The sequence below is a fragment of the Frieseomelitta varia genome, unplaced genomic scaffold, assembly GCF_011392965.1.
Source record: "Frieseomelitta varia isolate USP_RPSP 00005682 unplaced genomic scaffold, Fvar_1.2 scaffold_356, whole genome shotgun sequence".
Taxonomy (NCBI): domain Eukaryota; kingdom Metazoa; phylum Arthropoda; class Insecta; order Hymenoptera; family Apidae; genus Frieseomelitta; species Frieseomelitta varia.
In genome coordinates, this window is record NW_025110097.1 from 112,479 (window position 1) to 135,853 (window position 23,375).

The window sequence follows — 23,375 nt, forward strand, 5'->3', positions numbered from 1 at the left end:
ATATTTTTGAAAAATATCTTTAACAAATTATATTCAATATTCGGTTTTGTTCGGTTTTGTTTTTGGTTTTATTTTACCAAAATGTTGGAAATCAATGAAAAATTTGCAGAACTAAATTTTTATTAGAAAATTAAAATGTAAATAATTAGAGATATATCAAGTTTATTATCAAAACTTTATTACAGATAAGAGATATCTAATTTTCCAAATATCTTTTTATAATACCATTGATTCGGGAAATATATACTTCAAGTAATTTAAATTGCTGATTTTCAGTTTGCTCATTGCTACGGGATGTTCTTGAATTAAGGCAATAAAATAGTAGCAGATATTTGAAATAAAATTAGTTCATTGCTGTATATTATAGTTCTTGCTTGTTCAATTTTTGAACCAAAGTATTTAATTAATAATCAACGCTTTTCTTAAAAATTGCAAGTTGTCGTATCATAGTTGTGTTAGATGCTTTGACACGAATTTTATGCAAAATTAAAGAACTGTAGAAAAAATTAGGTTCCGTAATTGATCCCGACAACAAATGAAGTAGTACTTACTAGAGTGGAATGAATTCTTTGGAAATGTTTGGCCTTTGAATTATTAAATTTTGACATCATTATGGTAGCATTATTCAAACAAAAAAATATAAAAGAAAGTGATTTAATTTTTTCTCTTTAGCAAAAATCAAAATTTTATGTTGTAATATATCGCTCCTGACAATATTTGTTATTTAGGATTGATAACAGATAAGATCAACTGTTTTACGAGTCACTTCCACGCATCTCTGTATATTAATTCGTTAAGTTTCATCGAGTTGTAATTATTGTAATAATAATTACAATTTAATAAAGGCGTATCATGCTGTAATTTGAAATTTATGCAATAAAAACACATAAAATGTACCGGTATGGTATTAACGCCATGACTTATGAGCAAACTTCAGCACTTTTTTTGTGTTATTATCAAATTACTGATGATTTTGTAGATATATATTTTAGTATTCAAAAAATTGCTTCAATTACATAAAGTTTTTGGAAGCTTCCGATCTTTCATATTAATGATAAATTATGGATTGTATAGTGAATATTCGAAAAGTTCCAGTTTTCTTGACAGTGAAAACATTACAAAAAAAATCCATTTTATAACTATTCTCCATTATCCGAACATCAATTATCTGAATATATATTAGATACCCCAGTGAATATATGTATATTATGGATATCCCAAAGAGCGTATTAACTTTAAACAAAATATATATAATTTAGTGGCTCAAAAAGATTGGGGAAAGATGATTAAAAAATACGTATGTAATACATATATAAGAAATTATAATTTTCTATGTGTAATGTATTCGTAATGTGAATCGTTCGATTGTCAGATTATTTTGGAATTGGTCTGGATAATTGAGATTTCATTGTAAAGAGATTTACTGAGATTCACTGTTGGAAATAAAATTTGTGCAGTTTTTTTTTTGTATATCAAGTAAAAGTAAATTATCAAGTACTAACTTATAGTTTATCAAGTTACTAACTTATAATTTTAGTTTCTGATTAACGATCGAGAAACAAAATATGACATTGACTTTGTCAGATTTATTACATTTTCATGGCATTTAATTTTCTCAGCAATTTTTTCAGCAACTGATGTTTGTGAAAAACTAAAAGTAAATGTTTGTAAAAATATTTAATAGAAATAGAAACAAAGATGATCTTCATATTTTTTATACTAGAGTAAGTCAAAAATTATCCGCATTTTTCTTGTAACTTTCTTTATACTATTCGCAACACCTGCTTTCGCATATTAATAAGGTCGTACTATAGCCATAATGGTGTGAATCTATTACTTCAATTTTGTTCCTTTGTGTTAAAGAGTTAACACAACTTCTCCATTGTCAGTATGCATCAACGAAGAACAGAGGATAGTGATTCTATTTCTGTAGCCTGAAGGTATAGCAGGGGCTGAAATTCATAGGAGGCTTTTAAGATAAGACGGCGACAGTACACTACCTAGCAGGAGTCCACGAGTGGATAGAAAAGTTTAAAAATGGCCGAACAAGTGTGACGCATGATGAAGGAGCAGAACGTCCGTCAATCTCCACTACTAATGAAAAAATTCTGTCCATTCGTAGACATTTCTGCGAGGTTGTAGTATGCTATCGCCGTATTGTGTTAAAAGTCTCCTGTGAATTTCAACCCCTGCTACACCTTTAGATTACAGAAATCGGTTATGACCACAGAAGTCATGTTAACTCTTCAACACAAGGAACAAAATTGAAGGAATCGAGATAAAACGCACCATTATGGCTATAGTACGACCTTACAATATGTGAAAGCAGAAGGCATTGCAAATAGTCTAAGGAAAGTTACAGGCAAAGTGCGGATAATTTTTGATTCTTCCTAGTATTTTTCATACTTTTACAAAAGAATTTTCTATGTGTATATATTGATATATGAATGTCACCTTTACATTCTCGAAATTCTAGCAATGTGAAAAATAGTCAAGTTTAAATGCAATCATGTATCTCTTATGAGCACAAATGGTTAATAAATAATATATTCACTAACTTCAAATGAATACGAAAATCAACCACGTGTATTTACACTTTGATTATTTTCGTATGTTTTGTTATCAGATTTGGGCATAATTCAAACAAAATATTTGAAAAATGATTATTACATCGTCTTATTTCACTATTATCTTGAAATAATTCTGTGTTAGTTTATTTGAACAAGCAAATATCTTCTCTAAGTTATTTCATTATTTGGTTATCAAATGAAATTATTTTATTTTGTATTTCTTTCTATTTCTACAAATAATTTTTTATTCCACTGTATCAACTCAAATAAAAGATTACATATTTGCAAATGATCTATTTGATTTGGACACAAAATAAAATTTTATTTTATGTTTTAAATAAAAATAATAAATTTGTATAAATGATTCATCATTCTAAATTGTTATTGTTATTTATTTAAATAAAATTTGCCCAATTCGGAGTATGTATTACCTACCAAGAATAGAATAATTATTTTTTGAAAAATATTTCTTCATTATGGATAAAGAATTCATTGAACTTATATATATAACAAATGTTATATATTTCATTTTTGTTTTGATGTTTCATTCTTTAGATATCACAAATGATTGAGTTAACGATTCGTTAATAATTACTGCTGTCAAATTGTTAACCTTGTTTTAAATGAATCATTTTAATGTAAGTCATTCATGTAACATACGGAGTAAATACTAAAAAGTAGTTTAAAATATCTTTAGTACTTTTTATTGTATGAAAGATTTCTGTTATTTCCATGAAAAAGGATTCTGTGGATAATATACAAATTTGCAAAATTTCTGTAAAAGCTAAAGGGGACATTTATTATTGATACAAATATATGACATGTACACTGTCGCTCATAAGTATGTGGACACCTCCTTAACTCTTACATCTATTTAAAAAGAATTATGAAATCTTTAATAAACTTAAGTAAATTTCATGTATAGTTTGTACAGTATTAGGAAACGCATTTAAACAATAATTTGTCAAATATTTCACCAACAATAGTAAAAAATAATTATATCTTCTTCTCATGAGTATATTTGCCGTGTGCCTTTATAATCGCATTTGCGTGTTATGACATTCTGATTGTTAGTTTTTTCATTACTTCACTGTCAATTAGGTTCCACTCCGATTGTAAAATTTCCCATAAATATTTTTTTGACTTTGGACATCGTTTTCGGACTTGTCTATCCTTGTGATCTCATAGTAGAACTCTATGGAGTTCAAATCGGATAAATGGAGTGTTCATTCCATTATTTTCACATTAGAATATTCTTCTAATTGCCACAAACAATTTCGACATATTTTTCGGTGTATTTTGGGTCATTGTCGTGTATTGAAATGTGAAATTATTCTGTGCTCTGAAGGAATTTCGTTTTCTCATAAAATGTTTAAATAAGCCTCTTTTTTAAAAATACCGCTTATTTTTTTATAAATATCCCGTCATATTGTTGCCGAAACAACCCCATACCATGACTGAATGGCATGTTTAAAAGTAGGTACCACACAATTGTTATTTAATTTTTCGTTCACTTTGCGGCGAACTAAAATTCGGCGTTTGATACCAAACACGTTGAATACAGATTTTATCCGTCTATAACACATTTTCTCAACCTTCTAATGACCAAGTTTTATGGCACTTAGTCCACTGAAGCCTTTTTCTTTCGTTTTAGACTTTTAATAAAACCTGGAAGATTGGTGAGTGTGTTTCAAAGTGTATCAAACGCCGGATTTTAGTTCGCCGCAAAGTGAACGGAAAATTAAATAACAATTGTGTGGTACCTACTTTTAAACATGGATGCCATTCAGTCATGGTATGAGATTGTTTCGGTAACAATATGATGGAATATTTATTAAAAATAAGCAGTATTTTTTAAAAAAGAGGCTTATTTAAACATTTTACGAGAGAACGAAATTCCTTCAGGGCACAGAATAATTTCACACTTCTGCACGACAGTGACTCCAAATACACCGAAAAATATGTCGAAATTGTTTGTGGCAATTAGAAGAATATTCTAATGTGAAAATAATGGAATGGACACCCCACTTATTGAGTACCCCATAGAGTAACTAATAGGATCACAAGGATAGACAAGTCTGAAAACGATGTCCAAAGTCAAAAAAATTAATATGGAAAGTTTTACAATTGGAGTAGAATGTAATTGACAGTGAAGTAGTGAAAAAACTAACAGAATGCCACAACACGCAAATGCGATTAGGCACACGGCGAATATACTGGTGAGAAGAAGATATAATTATTTTTTATTATTGTTGGTGAAATATTTGACAAATTATTGTTTACATGCGTTTCCTAATACTATACATGCGTTTCCTAATACTATACATGCGTTTCCTAATACTATACATGAAATTTACTGAAGTTTATTAAAGATTTCATAATTTTTTTTAAATAGATGAGGATTAAGAGTTAAGGAGGTGTCCACATATGTACTTATGAGCGGCAGTGTATATAACAATCTTTTCGTTACTAAACACTTACCCTGTGTATTGAACAATGAATTATATTCATTATTATTGAATTAATATTGAATATTATATTATATCAAGTTACGAAACAACAAAATAAACAAATAATAACTTCAAAATTTTTGTATTGTTGGGGACTCTATGTTACACACCAATAATAAGAAACATATAATAAGCCTTAGTTTTTTCTTACAGGAAAGGAAGATAATTGCACTAAAAAAAAAACCTGCATTATTTGAAAGTATTTTAAGTCTGCGCTTAGATTGCCAACTCTATTAATATGTTGCATTCGTTGCAATAACTCGGTCTGTTAATTATATTGACATAAATATTATTGTATCCTTTAATTGAATACAATCATTTGAGGATAATATACATCTACTTCCAGAGATTCTGATTATAATATATTAAATTTTTTAAAAAGATATAGAATTATAAATATTCATAAATAAATTCGAAGAAATAATATTAAATTAAATCTAATAAATTGTCTCTATGGTTATCGAGTTCTTGCGAAGAAATGTGAAAATAATTCGTGAGCGCAAAGAGGAAAAACATATGATAATTAATAATAAATAGCAAATAAAAAGTAATTTAAGGGTTAATTTTTATATTGTTCTATGTAAAAGTAAAAGTTTTACGTGTAAGTAAAAATTAAATTAATCCTACTAATGGTCTTTTGTTTGATTTCATTTGTCATTCCGCTTCAACACGTTGCTTCGAATCGTCGTCTTCGCCGCCTCGCCATGCAAATATATCCAACGCATTCTACATCGTTCGTGCGCCATCACGATTCTCTTCATTTCTATGCGTGTTGCTGCAGACCCGAATTTTCTCCTTTCAGACCATCCGCGGACCCATCGTCGACGTCGTCGCACAATGCTCAAAACTCTCACCTCGAAGGTAAGCCGAAAGGTAGGACATCGAACAAGAAATTTTTTATCTTTTTCATGAAAGTGCATATTATTCACAAATATGAAAATCAATTATACGTATTTGATGTTTTTGCACTTCAAATCATTTTATAATCTGTATATGTTCAATTAAAAATATAATATGATAAAAGAACAGCCTTTTATTACTTTTTAATGGGAAAATTTGTTTTTAAAATATAAAATATTAATATCTTCGTTATCTAGCTACGATTGCGTGCAGTTCGATTAGTATCGTTAAATAATAAAATGTGTTGTGATTAACGTTTTTATATACGTATATTTGATGAAAATGTTTTATATTTTATCAAATTTAAAGTAATATAAAAGTAATATAAGAAAATATACGTTTAATTATTCGATACTTATTAGTATTATAATTATTTAATTATTTTTTATTTTTTTAATATGATAATGATATCATGGGTAATGAATTCGAACAAATATAAAATAGTAATACATATGTTGAAATACTATAATTAAGTATAGACAATTACAGAAATTAGGCAAATAATTGATGTAGAAGTTTTGTACAACGTAAATAGTAAGCCTAAAATTCTTCAATTAAAAAAATTAATTTTGAAAATTTATTGGCTTACGCGACCTTAAATAATACATTGTTCTATTTTCAAAAGTATTAAAAATTATTATATCATTCAAAAAAAAAATATTATCAGAACGAAATTTTACACAATGAAAACTGGATAATGATTGAACTTTAGACCATGTACGATTGTCTTGATTCTCAAAAGAAAAAATATTTTACTTTGAACCAATTTTTGGATCTCTGAAATTTAGGAAAAATTGTCACTAGAGGGTCCTCTTAATGCTAAAAAATAATAAGACTGATAATGTGAACTTTGTTCCTTTCAAAACATTGTTAGTCGCTGATGATACTGTTTCTATTTTCCATTTGGTAGCAGTATTGGAGCAATTGAAGCTGTGTTTAGGTGACTTATAGCATTTTTAGAATTCTTTATATATTTAACAAGACGATTTTTGTAGTGGATTTTCATTCTTGGGAATAAAAAGACGTAAACTGGATTAAAATCATTTTACTATTTGTTCTTATTTCTATCACGTTTTTTTTTTAAGTTTGACAGCATTATGTTGCTTAATATTTTTTTCTTTCATTCTTATGACGTGCATATAGTGTACACATATTCACAATTACACAAATTATTGTAAAATCATACATGCTAAAGTTCTCGAATTATAATTGATACAAATTTGGAATATAATTTAGTGAAATGAAGTTTTGATTAATTTTTTGACATACTATGGGATTAGCTGACAAGTAAGATATTAGCCTATAGATCAAAAGCGATAGAGTAAGAATATATTGAACTGCATTTATTATTCACGGATATATCGTAAATGCTCCAAAGTTTATTTATTTTATTTTACTCGTTTGTGATCAATACGTTTTAGAATGAACATACATATATACGTGTATAATGTAAATGCGATTAAAACAAAGAATAGTTTTGCCGGTTTTCAACACAAATTTAGCCAATTATTTGGAAATCAGAAAAGTTGCTAATTTTACTTTAATTGTACATTGAAACATTCAAGAAACTGAGAAGGTGTGTATGCCGAATTCAAAAATAAACAGAATCAATAGAGTTACTACATCTGTTAACATCTGTCATATTCATCTGATTCAGCAGTTTATAATTTCTGTTTCATTTCAAACCGTGAATGAAATATTATATCAGTGACTGTATGAAGTGAAATCTTTGAAGTTACTAGTTAACAAATAACAATAACAAATTGTACTTGTTACGATATTTGTAACTCTCAATGATAATTATGTTAAGTGAATACATCATTTTTTAGCCAATGAATTGTATAATATTTTTACTCTATTTTTGTTTTTAGTGTATTTTTTTTAAATATTTTTTTTTGTTTTTAAATATGCATTCATCAGTCGATTCTCGTATGTCTATGGAATTGGGTTATTGTGTGATATAGTGTATAGTATAATTTATTAATGATTGATTGATTATTTTGAATTGTAATTTTATAGTTTGGATGTACTTCAATTGTATTTCACTTAAATACGAAGATTAAGGTTAATATTTCACTTTATCTTAATTTAATTTTTGAAACATGAAGCTTCTATTTTTACATTTTCAATAATGTTTTTACATCATATAGGAAATAAAAGAAATAGCGATATTTTGAAAAATTGGCTGCAAAAACGTTGAAATTTTTTTTTATGACTAAATAGATTTGAAAACCGAAACTTGTCTCTCAATAACAGTCATAAAACTTGAAGCTTATATCTTTTTTGTTAAGTTATTGAATATTTAAATTTAGCTAATTCTGGATTAGACAGGAATGAATAATGGGCAAAAGATTATAGCTAGAAAATAAATAAAAAATGAAGAATAAAATTTTTCCAGTTTCATTTTCAAAAGAATTAACTTGGTAAACGTGTATCCGATATATTTTTAAATTTAATTGTCTCGAAAACGACGAATATCACATGTCTTATGAAAAAATTGTATTCTACGCTCTTAATTTATTTTCGCAGATAGAATAACCTATGTATTATTTATTACTGAATTAATTAAATTCAAGTGTAATTGATAATTTTCAAAGTCAATTTTTTTTGGAAACAAAATCTTAAATAAAAAAAAGAGTTGTTCCGAATCTACCCTTTCTTCCCATTGTCGATCGAAATAAAGTTTGAGATATTACAAAGAGTATGAAAGAACCATGAATATAGAATCTAAACTTCGGGAATTCATCTATTCGGAAGATATAGTAGGTCTTACAATTTTACTAGCGTAATAAAAAGTAATATTCTTTCCTTTTTTAAAATCGTTTTCTTTATTACTATACGATGAGGCCAAATAATTAATTAATTTAATATTTTTAATTAATTTAAAATAGTTTAAAATATTTTAAATTTTATTTTTATCTAGTCGATATAGAAGTTTGATTGAGATATTTTTTTTCTATAGATATTGCAGTGGTTTGTGTTAAAAGAATATACAACTTTTTAATGAAATGATTTATTGTTCGTTAATTTCAAATTTTGAGAAATAGCTGTTTTGTTATTTTATCATCTCTTACTCGAGTAATTTCAGGAATAAAAATTAGTCATCAATTTATTACTATCAATTTCGCGGACTTGGACGTTTTAATGTCACTGATGTAATATTCTAATAATAAGTAATTATCTGAAAAAGAGGATTCATATTTCACCTTTAAAATATGTTATCAAGACATCATCATTCTGAACAATTTTTCCCTATAAATTATCGTCGCACGCCCTTGGTTTTCGAGATATTTACCAAAATATATTTTATATTTTTTTATACTTTACATTATATTATATTACTATATACTTTCTAAAAGGCAAATGATATCGATTGTTTTAGTGGGATATTCGACTTCAAATAAATATCATACTTTTTTTCTTGTCTCCTCCTGATAACTTATTTAATTCATTAAGAATTATTCATTTTTGTGAATTGTTTCTAAATGGTAGCATTAACGAACGGTTTTTGTCGTTAGGGAAAAGTAATCGATACTTCTTTTTAAAGAGACAATTATTTTTTTAAATGTGTGTTTCAGTTAGAGTATATAAACTCTGGTGGCCGGTTGCTGTAAGGTAACCGGTAACTTGTATCGGTGAGATGCGGATATATGTAAAAATATTTTCGATACTATATATTGTACTTTGTAGATTAGGTTCAAATTAGGTTCCTTCAGGCCAGCATTGCAAACCGATTGACAACTTAAATCAGTAGGATCGTTTGTATTCGACTTATTTCAAATAATTCTTTACTTCTGCTTTAAAATTTTTTCACAGAATTTTAGAACTTATCTTTTTAGAATTGCACAAAAGTTCTTCTCATAAACATTATTTGTTTTTATATAAAGCAATAATTTCAGTCAAGTGTGAGGTGATACGTATTTGGAAATTGGATCGAATATTTTTCTTGCTTATATCTCGGAAACCAAGAATGAAACATGAGCAAGAAATGTAACATGTATAGAGAAAAGTTGTTCAGAATAATGATCTTGACAACATATTTCAAAGTTATTAAAAACGACGAGGAATCCTATTTTCTAGATAATTCTATTTTATCGTATTCTATAACATTTCAATACATTTGTGCGACATTTATGGTAAAGATAAAAAATAAATTTAAATAAATTTTTGCCTTCCGTTATGCAATAGACAAATGAATTTTGTTTATAGGAAAAGAAAGAAGTTGTTATACACAGATCTTTTATAAATATATTCTCACAAATATTAAATTTTTCTCTTATTTTCTCACTAAATGGAGTGAGATAAACTAAATAAAATGAGAAGAAAATGATAAAAATGCAATATCAAATGAATAACAGTTATATTCTGGAAATATTAATATAATTTAAGATTAAGTGAATGGTATCACTTGCAGTAATTTACGAATAATACTTCAGTATAATAACAAATTAGGAAACATGCTGAGAACGATTTCATTTTTTAATACGATAATTTTGTAGTTTATCAAAGTCGTAAAAAATGATTTTTCATACAAAGAATACTTTACTTTTTAATTGGTCAGCATGCACTCTTGATTTAAGTAACGTTCGAAGATAAACAAATAGATAAATAATTTGAAAATCAAAGAATTAAAAGGATGATGTTGAGTCTTCTGTTAACAGTGATTACTGTAGTTATCGATAGTCGAACATTTACTGTTGTAACTCGAATCATCTGTTATCATTGGAATTTTCCTGAAAATTATAACTATTTTAAACAAATTTTTAAATTCATATTCAATTTATATGATGCGACTGAGTATTAAATGTTACGCTATGTCATGTGATAAAATATATGTATGTACGGTTTGGCTGTTTTATAATAGCTATTTGCAAGTAGAGTCAATATAAGAAAGAGTTAAAAATGAATGATTCATTGACATAACTCTATATTATAATTTTATTTTTAGAATAGAATTGTTTATAATTCCATTTTATTAATGATTTAAAAAAATCGTTTAATCTTTCAAAATGTATTAAACATTTTTTAAAGACACACACACACATACACACACGTTAATTGGGAAGTTTTCATTTTATTTTGTTTTTGACTATATTGAAAAAGTAGGAAAATAGATTTAAAAATTTTTTTAACGAAATTCGTATTCGTACCTACCTATGTATGTACGTAGTAAAGTCTGTATTGAATTTTTAGTTGTAAGATACAAAGTATATTATTTTATCATTTACATACAGGTGGAGCACCAAATCGACCTCTTCCACCTACCCCTGATGAAGAAGAATCAGGAGATCGTACGCTAGTCATGAAAAGGGTAAGTGTTTTTTAATTATGCTTCAATTTAACTGCAAGTCAACGTAATATTTTTAGCATCTTCTTGTCGTTTTTATGTGTATTGATGATGATAGGGATCGATCAATGTTCACATACGGATTGAATGTAACATTTAAATTTATGTCATTTAATTATATTTTCATAGAGCGATTCATATATTTTTTACTCTTTTCATTCTTCAAACATTTCATGCTTCAACATTTTTAAGAAACAATTTCAAATAGAATTAAGAAAGAGAAAAGAAATACAAATAATTGTATTTTATTTCCATTTCCTTTTTTTATAGACATATCTCTCTGTATTGTTATACATTTACCGATAGTCAGAAATAGTCAGAAACATTTGTCAATTTTCATATTAATTATTGTCGTGCAATTCGAAATGACTGAAGCTGCTTTTTGCACATTTTGTTTGTACATTTGTTGTTTTCATCTCTTATAATTATACGGTTCGTAATTGAATGTATTGTCATCATATATACTATCAATAACATACAAAAATACTGAATTAAATATTAAACTAAACGTACAAAGAATATAGATATAAAAAGAGGAAAAACGATCGGCGAAATGAAGAACTGATCAATAATATCACGAGGTGTACAGTGTATATAATGACGAGTATCTATATCTATATCTATTTGCAGAAAGATTATAATTATACGGATTCTGCATTGAGCATACTTGAAACAGAATATTTTAAAATCCGCAGCTGAAAAAGTTGTTTCAACGCTTGAAAAATTCCTCCTAGTAGTTGGATAGATGAGATCAGTTCGAATCTCACGATTTCTTTTCATGTAGCTTCGTATCGTGGAATGTTCCTCATGACAAACATCGCATAACATCGTATCAAGTATAGTAGATGTTATTGTTTACATTATCTTGCTTCGTGTGGAACGTGTGTCACCAATACGTTAGAAAATAAATTCCATTGATCGGTTGATAATTACACTTGATCGCAATGCACTGCCAATATCACAGCTAGCCCGCGTTATGTATCACTGCACGCTAATGATTTTCTTCTTTTTGTGTGAATGGTTTTTCTTTTGTTACTTTGTTTATCGCCTTCGTACGCGCTCCCTAGAAACTTAGTCAGATGTCAGACGATCGCGGCACAGCTAACAACAATCGGCGCTTCGAGGTGGAGGAGCAACTTCTACTGAAGGAGTGGGATTTCACCCGCTTCTTTCAGGGTTTTAATGAACGATTGGATAAAATGAAACAAGAACCATCGCAAGAGACAACAGAGGCGAGCAAGTCTATTAACGAGAATCACCTTTCTTCGTCGTCCACGGAGAAAACGTTAAAGAGGCAGGAACAGTTGTCATCTCGTAGGAAGCATGAGAATCATTCGCAGCAACAACAGCATCATCAAAAGCAGCAGCAGCAGCAGCAGCAGCAACAGCAGCAGCAGCAGCAGCAGCAGCAGTTGAAAGCAGCGCATAGACGACAAGAAAGCGATTCGAAGCTTGGCAACACATCCAGCGCTTTTGCACGTGCTTTCCGCCGCGAGAATTCCGACTTCTTCCCCTCCGCGAGACACTCTGCATATTTACAGAAGTCAGACTCTTCGAGATCGAGTATATTCTCAAGTGGTAACCGGCGTGGCAGCGAGATAAGCGTTGCTGGCATTACTGGGAAAAAAGGAAATGCCGTCAGTACCGGTGAGCCGGTTCTCACAGACTTTTCGTTCGGTCGTGATGGCCTTCAAAGGCCTAGAAGGGAAAAAACCGAGAGCGAGATCGTTTTCGGTAGTAGATACGATGCCAGAAAATTCGACTTTGGACGTGATAAAGACGACACTACGAGAAGACGCAGTTGTAGACCATCAGATGCTGTTTCTGTCACCGTTGACGAAGCAGGAACTATTAAATCTACGGCCAGTACAACGGCTAGCGAGTACAGCCCCATTGTCACCCAGGTCAGTTCCCCCTATCAGCCCTGCCTGTGTGCTTGCCTGAAGAATATATACCTATTGCATTACCTTTATATCTCTCTACCTTCAATTTCTCTACCATTGCGTCAACTTTGATACCTTGATTCTCATAAACGTCCACCATCCTGATAAATGCCTCTCGATATATCATTATATTTATGTATTTTGTGCTTACTTCATCAAGCGGATCAAGTCAAGTTAAATTCTCTGAATTAAGTGCGATATTTTCTAAGGTGTCCTTTTCTGATATTTTCTAAGCTGTTTCACGTTCCTTAACAAAATGCAAACTCGGTACTTAATCAACAGCTAATTGTTTAAATTTTATTCTCTATTTTCGTAGATATACTTTATATATATATATCGATAGGCATATTTTGTCATTGAATCTTCAGACATCCATTTTTCCAATATCTAACAGCATATAAAAATCGACATAGAAAGCTAGTCAGCTACGCTCGAATTTTAGGCGCATTTTCCCGTTACCTTCCTTGTTTTTATTATTTCTTCAAATTTACAGACATGAGTAGGATACATAACTATTAGAGCTATCAGTATTCTGTTACCAGTATTACTACTATCTCTCCTACTATATTACTAGATTAATCATTCAGACAAGGTCGCACAAAGCTTTATAGAGGAACGTTAGACCTTTAATAACCAATATACCTGGTATAATGGAATTAACAATATATCATTTCATGTTATTAATAGTAATATTTTAAGATTGTTGTTACTTTAACATAGGAAAGGGAACATTTCCGTGTTATTAACAAAACTTCGTTTCTCGTTCTGTTCCTTGTGCACAAAAATATTTTTCCATAGTATCTATCAAGTAGTATTAAAACGAGACATTACTCACTTTCAGAGTTTTTTAATCAATTTCATTATAAACCATTTACTGTTATTATTACAATGTATTTCATTACCTAACTCTTTGCTATATAACTTACATCTTATTCACCTTCTTATCGTTTTTAGACATTTGGGAAATCTACAATAACGCAATGATTTCGGTTTATCTTGTTTAATTTTTAAATCATACGATAAATATTGACACTTTTGTAATCATATGTACATCGATAGTATCATATGAATCATATAGGATTTTCAAATTTCTCCTTGAACCTATTTTTTTCAATCTTTTCGTAACTGTGAAAATCTTTCGTTAATGCAGGGATTAAAAATCTCGAAGTATCAACATCATAAGTCATAAATATCAGTATCTACTGAGTTTCATGCTTAGAGATTAAATTTTTTTCATTTTGTTTAGAATCCCAACTAAATATTGAATAGAGGTAATTTGATGAATCGTTAGACGATTGGGATGGAATATTATTATTTCACATAAAATTTCTGTTAGGGTAACAGTATTTCAAATTCTTAAAAAGAATTCAGGACAATTTTAGTTGAAATGATTATTTAAAAAATGATCAATTGAAAAATGAAAAATTTTAATTTATAAGGCAATAAATTTCAGAGCAAAAGGGTTTGATTTAACATTTTCTATTTATTTTGTAACGAAATACCATATTACAATATTAATAATTTTCCTATTATATTTACTATTTAATTTATATAATTTGATTTTGTTTTAAAAATAAGATGGAATTTAGAATTTGCGAGAGAAGAGAAAAATGTCATATCTAAAATGATTTGAGAGTAAATATTTTACAATCAAAGAAAAGTTTATATTTTTATTAATTAAAATGTATAAATGTTATTTTACTATTAGCAAAGGGTTAAAAATTATATAAAAATGTTGTTTGTTATCGTTTTAGAAATACTATTGCCGCTATTGTTATTGTCGTTATTATTATACTATGGCTGTTGTGAATGATATTATTCCAATATTAACCAATATAACTTGTACCTACACGCTACAATAGTATAAATTAGTATCTTTGAATTTTATAAAGAAAAGTAAAAGTTTACATTTACTAAAATATACATAGTATTGTCACTAACAAATAATATACACTTTCTTTTTACTAGTATCATCCTATAATTTGTTGCTGTTTTTTAACCTTTTCAATTAAAATAGAAAATGCGATTGATGATATTTAATGAAACTATGTAATGTTCCACTAACTTCATTATGAAAATTTTTAACAAAACATTCATTATTACGCATTTTTTATTACGCATTTATATATACGAAAATTATAGGTAAAATTTTATATTAAAAAAATTCAATTTTATATGTTTGTCTTATATTATATATTCACTTCTTATGAATAAGACTTCAAATTAAAATTAAAATTATTATATTCTTTAATTATTTATATGTAGAAGAATAAATAAAAAAGGGAATAGAGAAAGGGAGAAGGAGATGGTGAAAGATTGAAAGAAAAAACACATTAATACGACAAAAATAGTTTCGTATGGATGATTGAAAAGTATTGTGGAAATTGAAGTTAGTGAAACGACATATTCCTGTGTAAATGTACATATTCCTCAATAAAAATTGTTGAGATTCTCGCGTAAAAAAAATGTTGCTGCAATGAGTTTGATATAAAATAATATTTTATATCAAAATATTATTTTGTATGTATATTATAAATAATATTGTTTGAACGAGCAGCAATTATTGGAGATAAAAACATGTAAAAACAGTTGCTTTCATTTTCAGGAATCCCAATATCCAACAATACGAATAGAGTGCGCTATTTTTAGTATCATCCACTAACATTACTGTCATCAATATCATCGTCAGCATCATTATTGCCACTGCTACTATTGCTCCGTTTCTTTTGGAACTAATCCTTTCCTTCCTTTCGAGTGATCTACGATACTTAATATGAAAATATGAAATCTTATCGCTATAATGATATTTATCATTATTTCAAATTCCATACCTGAGAGAGGAGGATTAACCGCATGGAATTTCTTTGAGGACATTCGTCTTGTTTCTACGTTACATCACCTTGTGAAGGGAAACTGCTAATGTTGCTACGATCATCGCAGCGAAACATCGCGGGATTCAGAAAAAAGAGCAGTTAAAAATTTGTGAAAGTGTGTCTTACGTACGTCATTTTCGTTATGTTCACGTTATACATATCAACACAGGTTCAACGGTTGATCTCATTACGGTTTCTTTTTTTCCTTCTTTCTCATTTTTTGTTCTCTAAGTTAAGAAAAAGACATCATTGTTTCCATACAAGCGAATCGTTAGCAAACAGAATGTTTCTTGTACTTTCGCAACATCTCATTTCGTATAAATGCAGGTTATAAAATTTTTGGCGTAAGAAATATTACGATGTAGAAGTGATTATTGCGAAAATACAAAGATTAATAACAAAGATTAATTTCTGAATTGATAATTAAATCGAATTTTATATACATATATGCTCTTTTATTTTTATAGAATTAATCAATAGTTTTGTCAGTATATAAGCGTCTATTCTAAATTTTTTGGTTTTTTGTTTAAGAAGAATTTTTAGAATCAATCGTTTGAATTAAATTTAAATATGTGAGTTATATATTATTTAGTTTCAGAATAAATGTGTTAATAATAGTTACGATTTTATAATGATACAGCGATCAAGTGTTATTTTGTTACTTTCTTGCATGTCTAATTCTAGTTAACCAATTAAAATTTAAACAAATCATGATTTTTTATTCTTCAGTTATTTGATACTATTAGGTATCAACATTACATTCAGAAATGCAATACATACAATGCATATTTATTTCAATTTCTATTGATTCGAAAAAGTTTAAACAAGAAGACAGAGTAATACTAATTGTTGTGTTGAGATTTTTAAATGAAATGTCATGTAGAAAAAAGAAATGGAAAGGGATAAGTTGATGAGATAAAGACCAATAATTCAGTGGTGTCCAGATTCGTTACGCAACTTAATTTTTTTCTTAGTTATGCATTTCGCAATTTGTTACAGATTATTTAATAAATTTAGAGTATTATTTTTCATTAAATTTGTTGCAATGAATCCAGCGATTGTGCCATACCAAAAATGAGAGAGCAGCCTCAGAAGTAAAATTCGATAAAATTTGAATTTTTATGTTTTTTATATTTTTTTTACAGATTCTTTTTAATCTGTTATTCCTTGATGGTTGAAATTCTTCTAATAAGAAAGAATCTAAATATTTTGTTTGAATTTTATTATATTACATGTAAATTAATTCTTAACTAGTTTTAGATTAGATTAATATTAGATTATTGGAAATCATACCAATTTAGTTATAAAATTAAGTTATAAAATTGATTTAATTTAAATTTATTTATATATAAAATTAAGTTATAAAATTGATTTAATTTAAATTTATTACGGAAAATATAGAATTCAACAAATTAATCAAACAAAATTATATTAAATATCCCATATCATATGAAAATTATATTATTATTCTTATGTTCTTTTCTTTCAGTGTTATTAATAATTGACTGTATCTTATTGGAAGAATCTTAGCGATAAGTATATATTATAATAATAATTCTTTGAAAATTTAATAGAAAATGTAATAATGTACATTGATCGAGTACTTGAAATTTTATGTCTTCTTTCAGTCGTATTATACTGGATAAACATTTATTCGGAAATTTATCATGTTTCCTTTATTTAATGAACCTAAAATATATTAAATTTTTTCATGTTAAATATTTTTTTCAGTTAAGACAAAATGTAATCAATTCCATTGGATTGTTTTAAAGAAGGCATCCGCGTTTAATATTCGAGGTATAAAACTCGTAGTTATACTGGATAAATGACAAGTGTTTTGATTTTAATGATAAAAGTGGTAGGAATGTTACTCGCGAGTGAAATTTGGACAACACTGCATTAGTCAATTTTGAATGTATATATAATGTGTATTCTAGGTTAGAAATTTTTTATAATCATTTGAAAATTGTAGAATTGTACGTGAGTAAGATGAATTAAAGAACGAAATCTATTTACAAGAGAAAGAAAGGGAAATACTACTAACGAAAAAATATTTTAAGAGATGGAGGAGAGAGTGCTGTTGTATGCGTATGCGTATATGCGCGCGCGTTTGTATGTTACTCGTTACATGTATAGATTTGTAATTAGCTTGCAAATATTTTCGTGTTAGAAATCATGATTGAGACTTATTGTCTTGCATGATGCTTTCATTTTATTTAATGTATGTATGTAATGTATGTTTGTATTGCTATGTCCCAGCATGTATCAAGCATGCTTTGTTTTTTATTATTTCTTTAGCATGGTACAAATTGCGTTTTTTTAAAACTATTATTCGTGGAATCAATGTGTAACTACGGAAATTGTCCATTTTTATGCTTCTGCTAGAAATTAATTCTTAAAAAAATAGAATTATTTATTATGTTTCAATAAAAATTGATCGCTACAATAGAAATATATTTAATCTTTTATTTTGCATAATTGTCACATTTAAGTCACAGTACAGCTTACAATATATTATCCAATTGGTTTTAAATATTTCGTGCTGATCGTAGTATTAATATGTATTTTATAAGCATCCGCGAGAAATAAATATATGAACAATAACTTTCATTTTTTGAAAATTTTTAGTTATTCTAGCGTATTGAATAAATACATCTCTCTCGATTATGTTATTCGTGTTATTTATGAAACTATCTCTTCGAATTTTAGTCTGTAACTGTACTAAAGTACTATGTTACTCCATATGTACCAATGTTATTCCATTGGTTCTAATGTTATTCTGTTGCAAAATAAAATGTATATTTTGAAAAATATGTACTGCGTTAGTTAGAAATACATACATATTTAGCCTATAAAATAATTAAAGTATGAATGCTACCGTTATAAACCTGAGCATCTATAGAAATCAATGTATAGTTAATCGATAATTCCATGTCAAAATATTGTATGTTATTTCATTGCCCGCTTTTGCTAATGTTATAAATATAAAAAGGGTCCTGAAATTGCTTATCCCTTGCTTCCATTATTACTTTAGAAAATGTGTGTAATTATGTGTTGTTCATGCAGTAGATAAGTGAAATAAATGTTTATTATTTATTGTTATTAATTCACTATGCATGAATTCGGTTTATTTATGTTTCGTGCAATTACACGCAAGTTTTTTACACTTAATCATAAAAATTTTTTTCTCGTTAATCATGCGAGTATGTAAAAATTAAAAAAAAAAAATACCTATATATTTTTGTTCCTCCAATCTTGCATAGCGATGTATGAATCAGTTAAAATATACTTATTGTTAGTATTTACTTCTGTTGCTTACAAGCGCACTTATCCATTTTCTCATTGTTTTTACGTGTTTTTGCTTGTCTTTTCTTCTGTTCTTCAATCCTTGTACAATCATTATCCTTAATTTCATTATTTTCCCTTCCATTTTGTTCTATATCTTCTCTTTGTCTGTTATGATTTTCCAATTCGATCTTTGAGATATTTATTTCTGTGCGATCTGTTTGATTGTCCTAATACCTGAATTTTAAGAAAATATATTTCATGTTAAAATATATATCTACATTATATCAATTAAAATTTATTACAAATTAAACTTAATTCAATGTGTAGATGGAAAGTGAACATAGGCAGTTAAATTTAATCTATTGATTGATGAAGATTTTAGAAAAATTCAGGTTTTAAATTTTCAGCAGATGTTATTGTTACCCCTTTCTTTTGAATTTTTTTTCCGTTCTATCGATAATAGCTATCTATTGAAATATTAATTGATATTTTTATAGAATCGGGAAAGTGGTGATCGTTCGAGAGGTGGCGGCAGTGGCAGTGATTTTCAGAGATCGGATTCATCACCTGGATCTCGGCCCAGTTCCGTTTTACCGGATCTTCTTACTTCGTCACCAGGTCAACGACAGGACAAAACAACCAGTGAAGAGGTTAGATATATATATATATATATATACACATACACATATACATATACATATGTATATGTATACTTCCATTTCTTTCTATTATCTCATTTTTTCCATATATATATGTATCCGCGAATGTTTAAATTTTCACGCATTCAGATTCGTGTTTGTGCTATGGGAATCATTGATTATTCATGACCGCTGATTTTGTGTTATTTTTAATGTATGTACTATTGTACGCATTAAAGCGCAGTCACCGTGAAAAAAAAAGAGCAGATTTAAGAATTACTAAAAATCGATATTTTCGATTAGATATCAATATAGGAGTGTTTCAGATATATTTAAATCTTAGTCATAATCTAATCTTTTTCTTATGTTAATTTTGTATATTCGCACCCTATGATTGATTAGTTTTCTTTTTCCTTCGCTTTGCTTCGACGCACTTCTTTTACTTTAATAACAAATATTGATTTAATACAAAATATAAGTTAAGATTGTTGTTTCTTTTATTTTAGTAGTCACAGAGCTTAATATTTGAGTAATTACTTTTTATTTTAGCTAAAGTATATTTTTAAATTGCATATCATTGATACAGTTCGAGTAGATATAGGAGAAGGGTCCAATGAAAATTTAATCTTCAGTTTTTTCAATTATTTTATGTATTTTCAACGATACACCTAATTCTGTTTTTATCCGGATTTCTTGTATATAATTTAGTGTGATTCAACGCAATTCAAGCTTTGTTAAAAAATTTAAAATCTTTTTGTACTCAAAGCTTTTTTATACATTTTACTTTTATTTTATGTTTCTGATGAAATTTAATTGCTAATTATGTTCGCTATCTATTTATTTTTTATTTTATTCTTTATATTTTATGGAACAATTGTACTTTATTCGAAAAATAAATATCGAGTTCTAGGAAAATATGTAATTTCTTGAATAAAATTTTCTTACTAAACGTAAATACAAGTATAAATATGTGATGAATAAATTCAAAACTTATTGAAATTTTTACAATTCTTCCATATTCATTTGCAATACGTAATTTCTTTGAGATTTTTTATTCTCATAATAACTAGAATATGATGCAATAAAAAAAAAAAAAATTGATTTCGAATTTTAAAGTCAGGGTCACTTTTGTACAGATTTTTTTTTATAAACTTCTACCAATAAAATTATGCTATAATGGTTTTTATGAAACTTATTTTTATAAGTATATAGAGTAAAAGATGTGTTTATATAAATAAAGATTATTTAATTAGTTAGTTAAGGATTTTAACTTAAAAAAAATTTTTCCAAATTACGTATATATTAATTGACAGAACACATAACAGAATTGGGTGTATATTAATATGAATTTATATTATAATTATAATATTCTGCATCGTGTAATATGTACTGCAAACCAAAAATTAGTTTTGTTTCAAATTAAAAACAATAGGATGTAGTTTTTCATTTAAATATTGTTAGTTATGTTTGAAATTCTTCAGAGATTTAAATTATTCAATAGTACAATAGTCAATTTCAGAAATCTCTTTTCATTTTTGGTTAATATCATCTTACAATTAAAATAATTATATCATCAAGTGCTTTATAGTATGTTCTCGATTGTTCATAATTCGCGTACCATTTGATTTAATAACGAATCAATAATATTTTCACATTTATTTCAAGAGAAGATATTCCAAAAGAAATGTTGAAATTGTCTTTTAATTAATTGTTACAAAAATTTATTATAACTCTCTTTAATTTACTGAGATGTATAGATAATTTTTTTCATATTTAGAGGATGGCCATTGTTAAATTTATAAATATTAAGTATCTTTCGTTTAAGAAAATTTTTTAAATATTTTATATAATTTGAAAATATATAAAAAATAACTTTTGTAATGAATATGAAGCACAAAAAAGACAGTAGATAAATTAGAACATTCGAAGGAATACGATTCGAGTTTTTACAATTAATTTGTTTATTTGATCTTCCTTTTTGTTGAAACCAAACGTTGAGACCTCGAAATTATATTGTAATTAGAGAATTTTATATTTTATAACCACAAAATGTTCAGTAACAATATCATATAAATCCATAGCATGGTAATCAATCATACGATGATGTATTTATATTAAAAGTATATTGATTCAAGATACTTTTGTTGTAGAATAGAAGATTATTTAATAAGGGAATATATATTTTAAAATCAGTTTTTAATTAATAATTATTTTTCATCAGAAAATTATTTCTATTATCTAGAGACAATTCTTTCTAGTTCATGTAAAACATATTATTTTTCTCAGTCAATATTTGTACTCATTAAATATCACTGAATTATTGATTATCCTTAAATATTAATAATCACAAAAAAATAGGTTTTGTAATGCATAAATCTTTTAGCACAGAGTTTTTTGAAGTTTTTTAGTACGACTTTTTTGAAACATATAACAATTACAAATGAACGATGTTTTAGAGAATAGTTAAAAATGAAGACATGTAATAAAAAATTTTGATGAATGCATAAAAAAATTATTAAATTTTACATCTATTTGACACTTTATTTAAGCAAAATTTCTGAAATCGATATTTCCTTACTTCTCGTAAACATTAGGTAAATTATATAAGGAATAAAACTATTATGTTTGAGATGTCAAATATCAAATTTTAAAAAAATTTTTTTTGATCGAATTTAGTAAACATATTTTCAAGAAAATAAACACAATTTATCTGATTTGCTTCGATCAATAATATATTAACATGGATATTTCAAAAGTGGACGTATCATGTGCAAATCATTATAATTATCATTATAATTTTTTATACTGCACGAAGAAGTTTTTGTAAAATATTTGTTCATATTAAGAGCATTGTAAAAAGGTACTGTATTATGTTGCTGCATATAAAATAGCATGTGAATTTTATGACTAAAAGTGCTTTTAAATTATAATATTTTTTAGACATTGACTCAAAATTTGAAATTTGCTGAATTTAGTATAGTATAGATCGTATAGTATCGGTATTTTGTCAATTGTTGATGTGATAAAAAGATGGATCATTTATTAAAATGGAACATCGTTTTTCATAGAACATATTTCGAACGAAATTTAACAAAATAAAATTTGTTCATAATATTAATACAGGTTTTCGAAAAGCTTTTCATGTGAAAAATTAGATTAGAAAATACAAATGTGATAATTTTATCAACAATGATTGACAACAATGATTAATTTAATTGTAATAATTATAAAATTGTTTTATAATTGGCGAAACATATCGAATCTAAAAAAAATTGAAATTTGATTAATATTATTCTCAAGAAAACT

At 27.2% G+C, this 23,375-nt stretch overlaps 1 protein-coding gene across 13 annotated transcripts in view; it reads left to right on the forward strand.

The window, feature by feature from the left end:
• LOC122530821 (serine/threonine-protein kinase mig-15) overlaps positions 1–23,375 on the forward strand; it is a 123,281-nt gene that overhangs the window by 94,562 nt on the left and 5,344 nt on the right. For 6 of the 13 annotated variants that reach the window (XM_043658140.1, XM_043658147.1, XM_043658145.1 and 3 more), the window contains 4 exons: positions 5,862–5,953; positions 11,215–11,291; positions 12,395–13,231; positions 19,929–20,081. In XM_043658140.1, coding sequence (XP_043514075.1) covers positions 5,862–5,953; positions 11,215–11,291; positions 12,395–13,231; positions 19,929–20,081 — 1,159 coding nt within the window. The remainder of the gene's footprint in view (positions 1–5,861; positions 5,954–11,214; positions 11,292–12,394; positions 13,232–19,928; positions 20,082–23,375) is intronic. The other 7 variants (XM_043658154.1, XM_043658150.1, XM_043658144.1 and 4 more) reach the window with 6 other exon arrangements.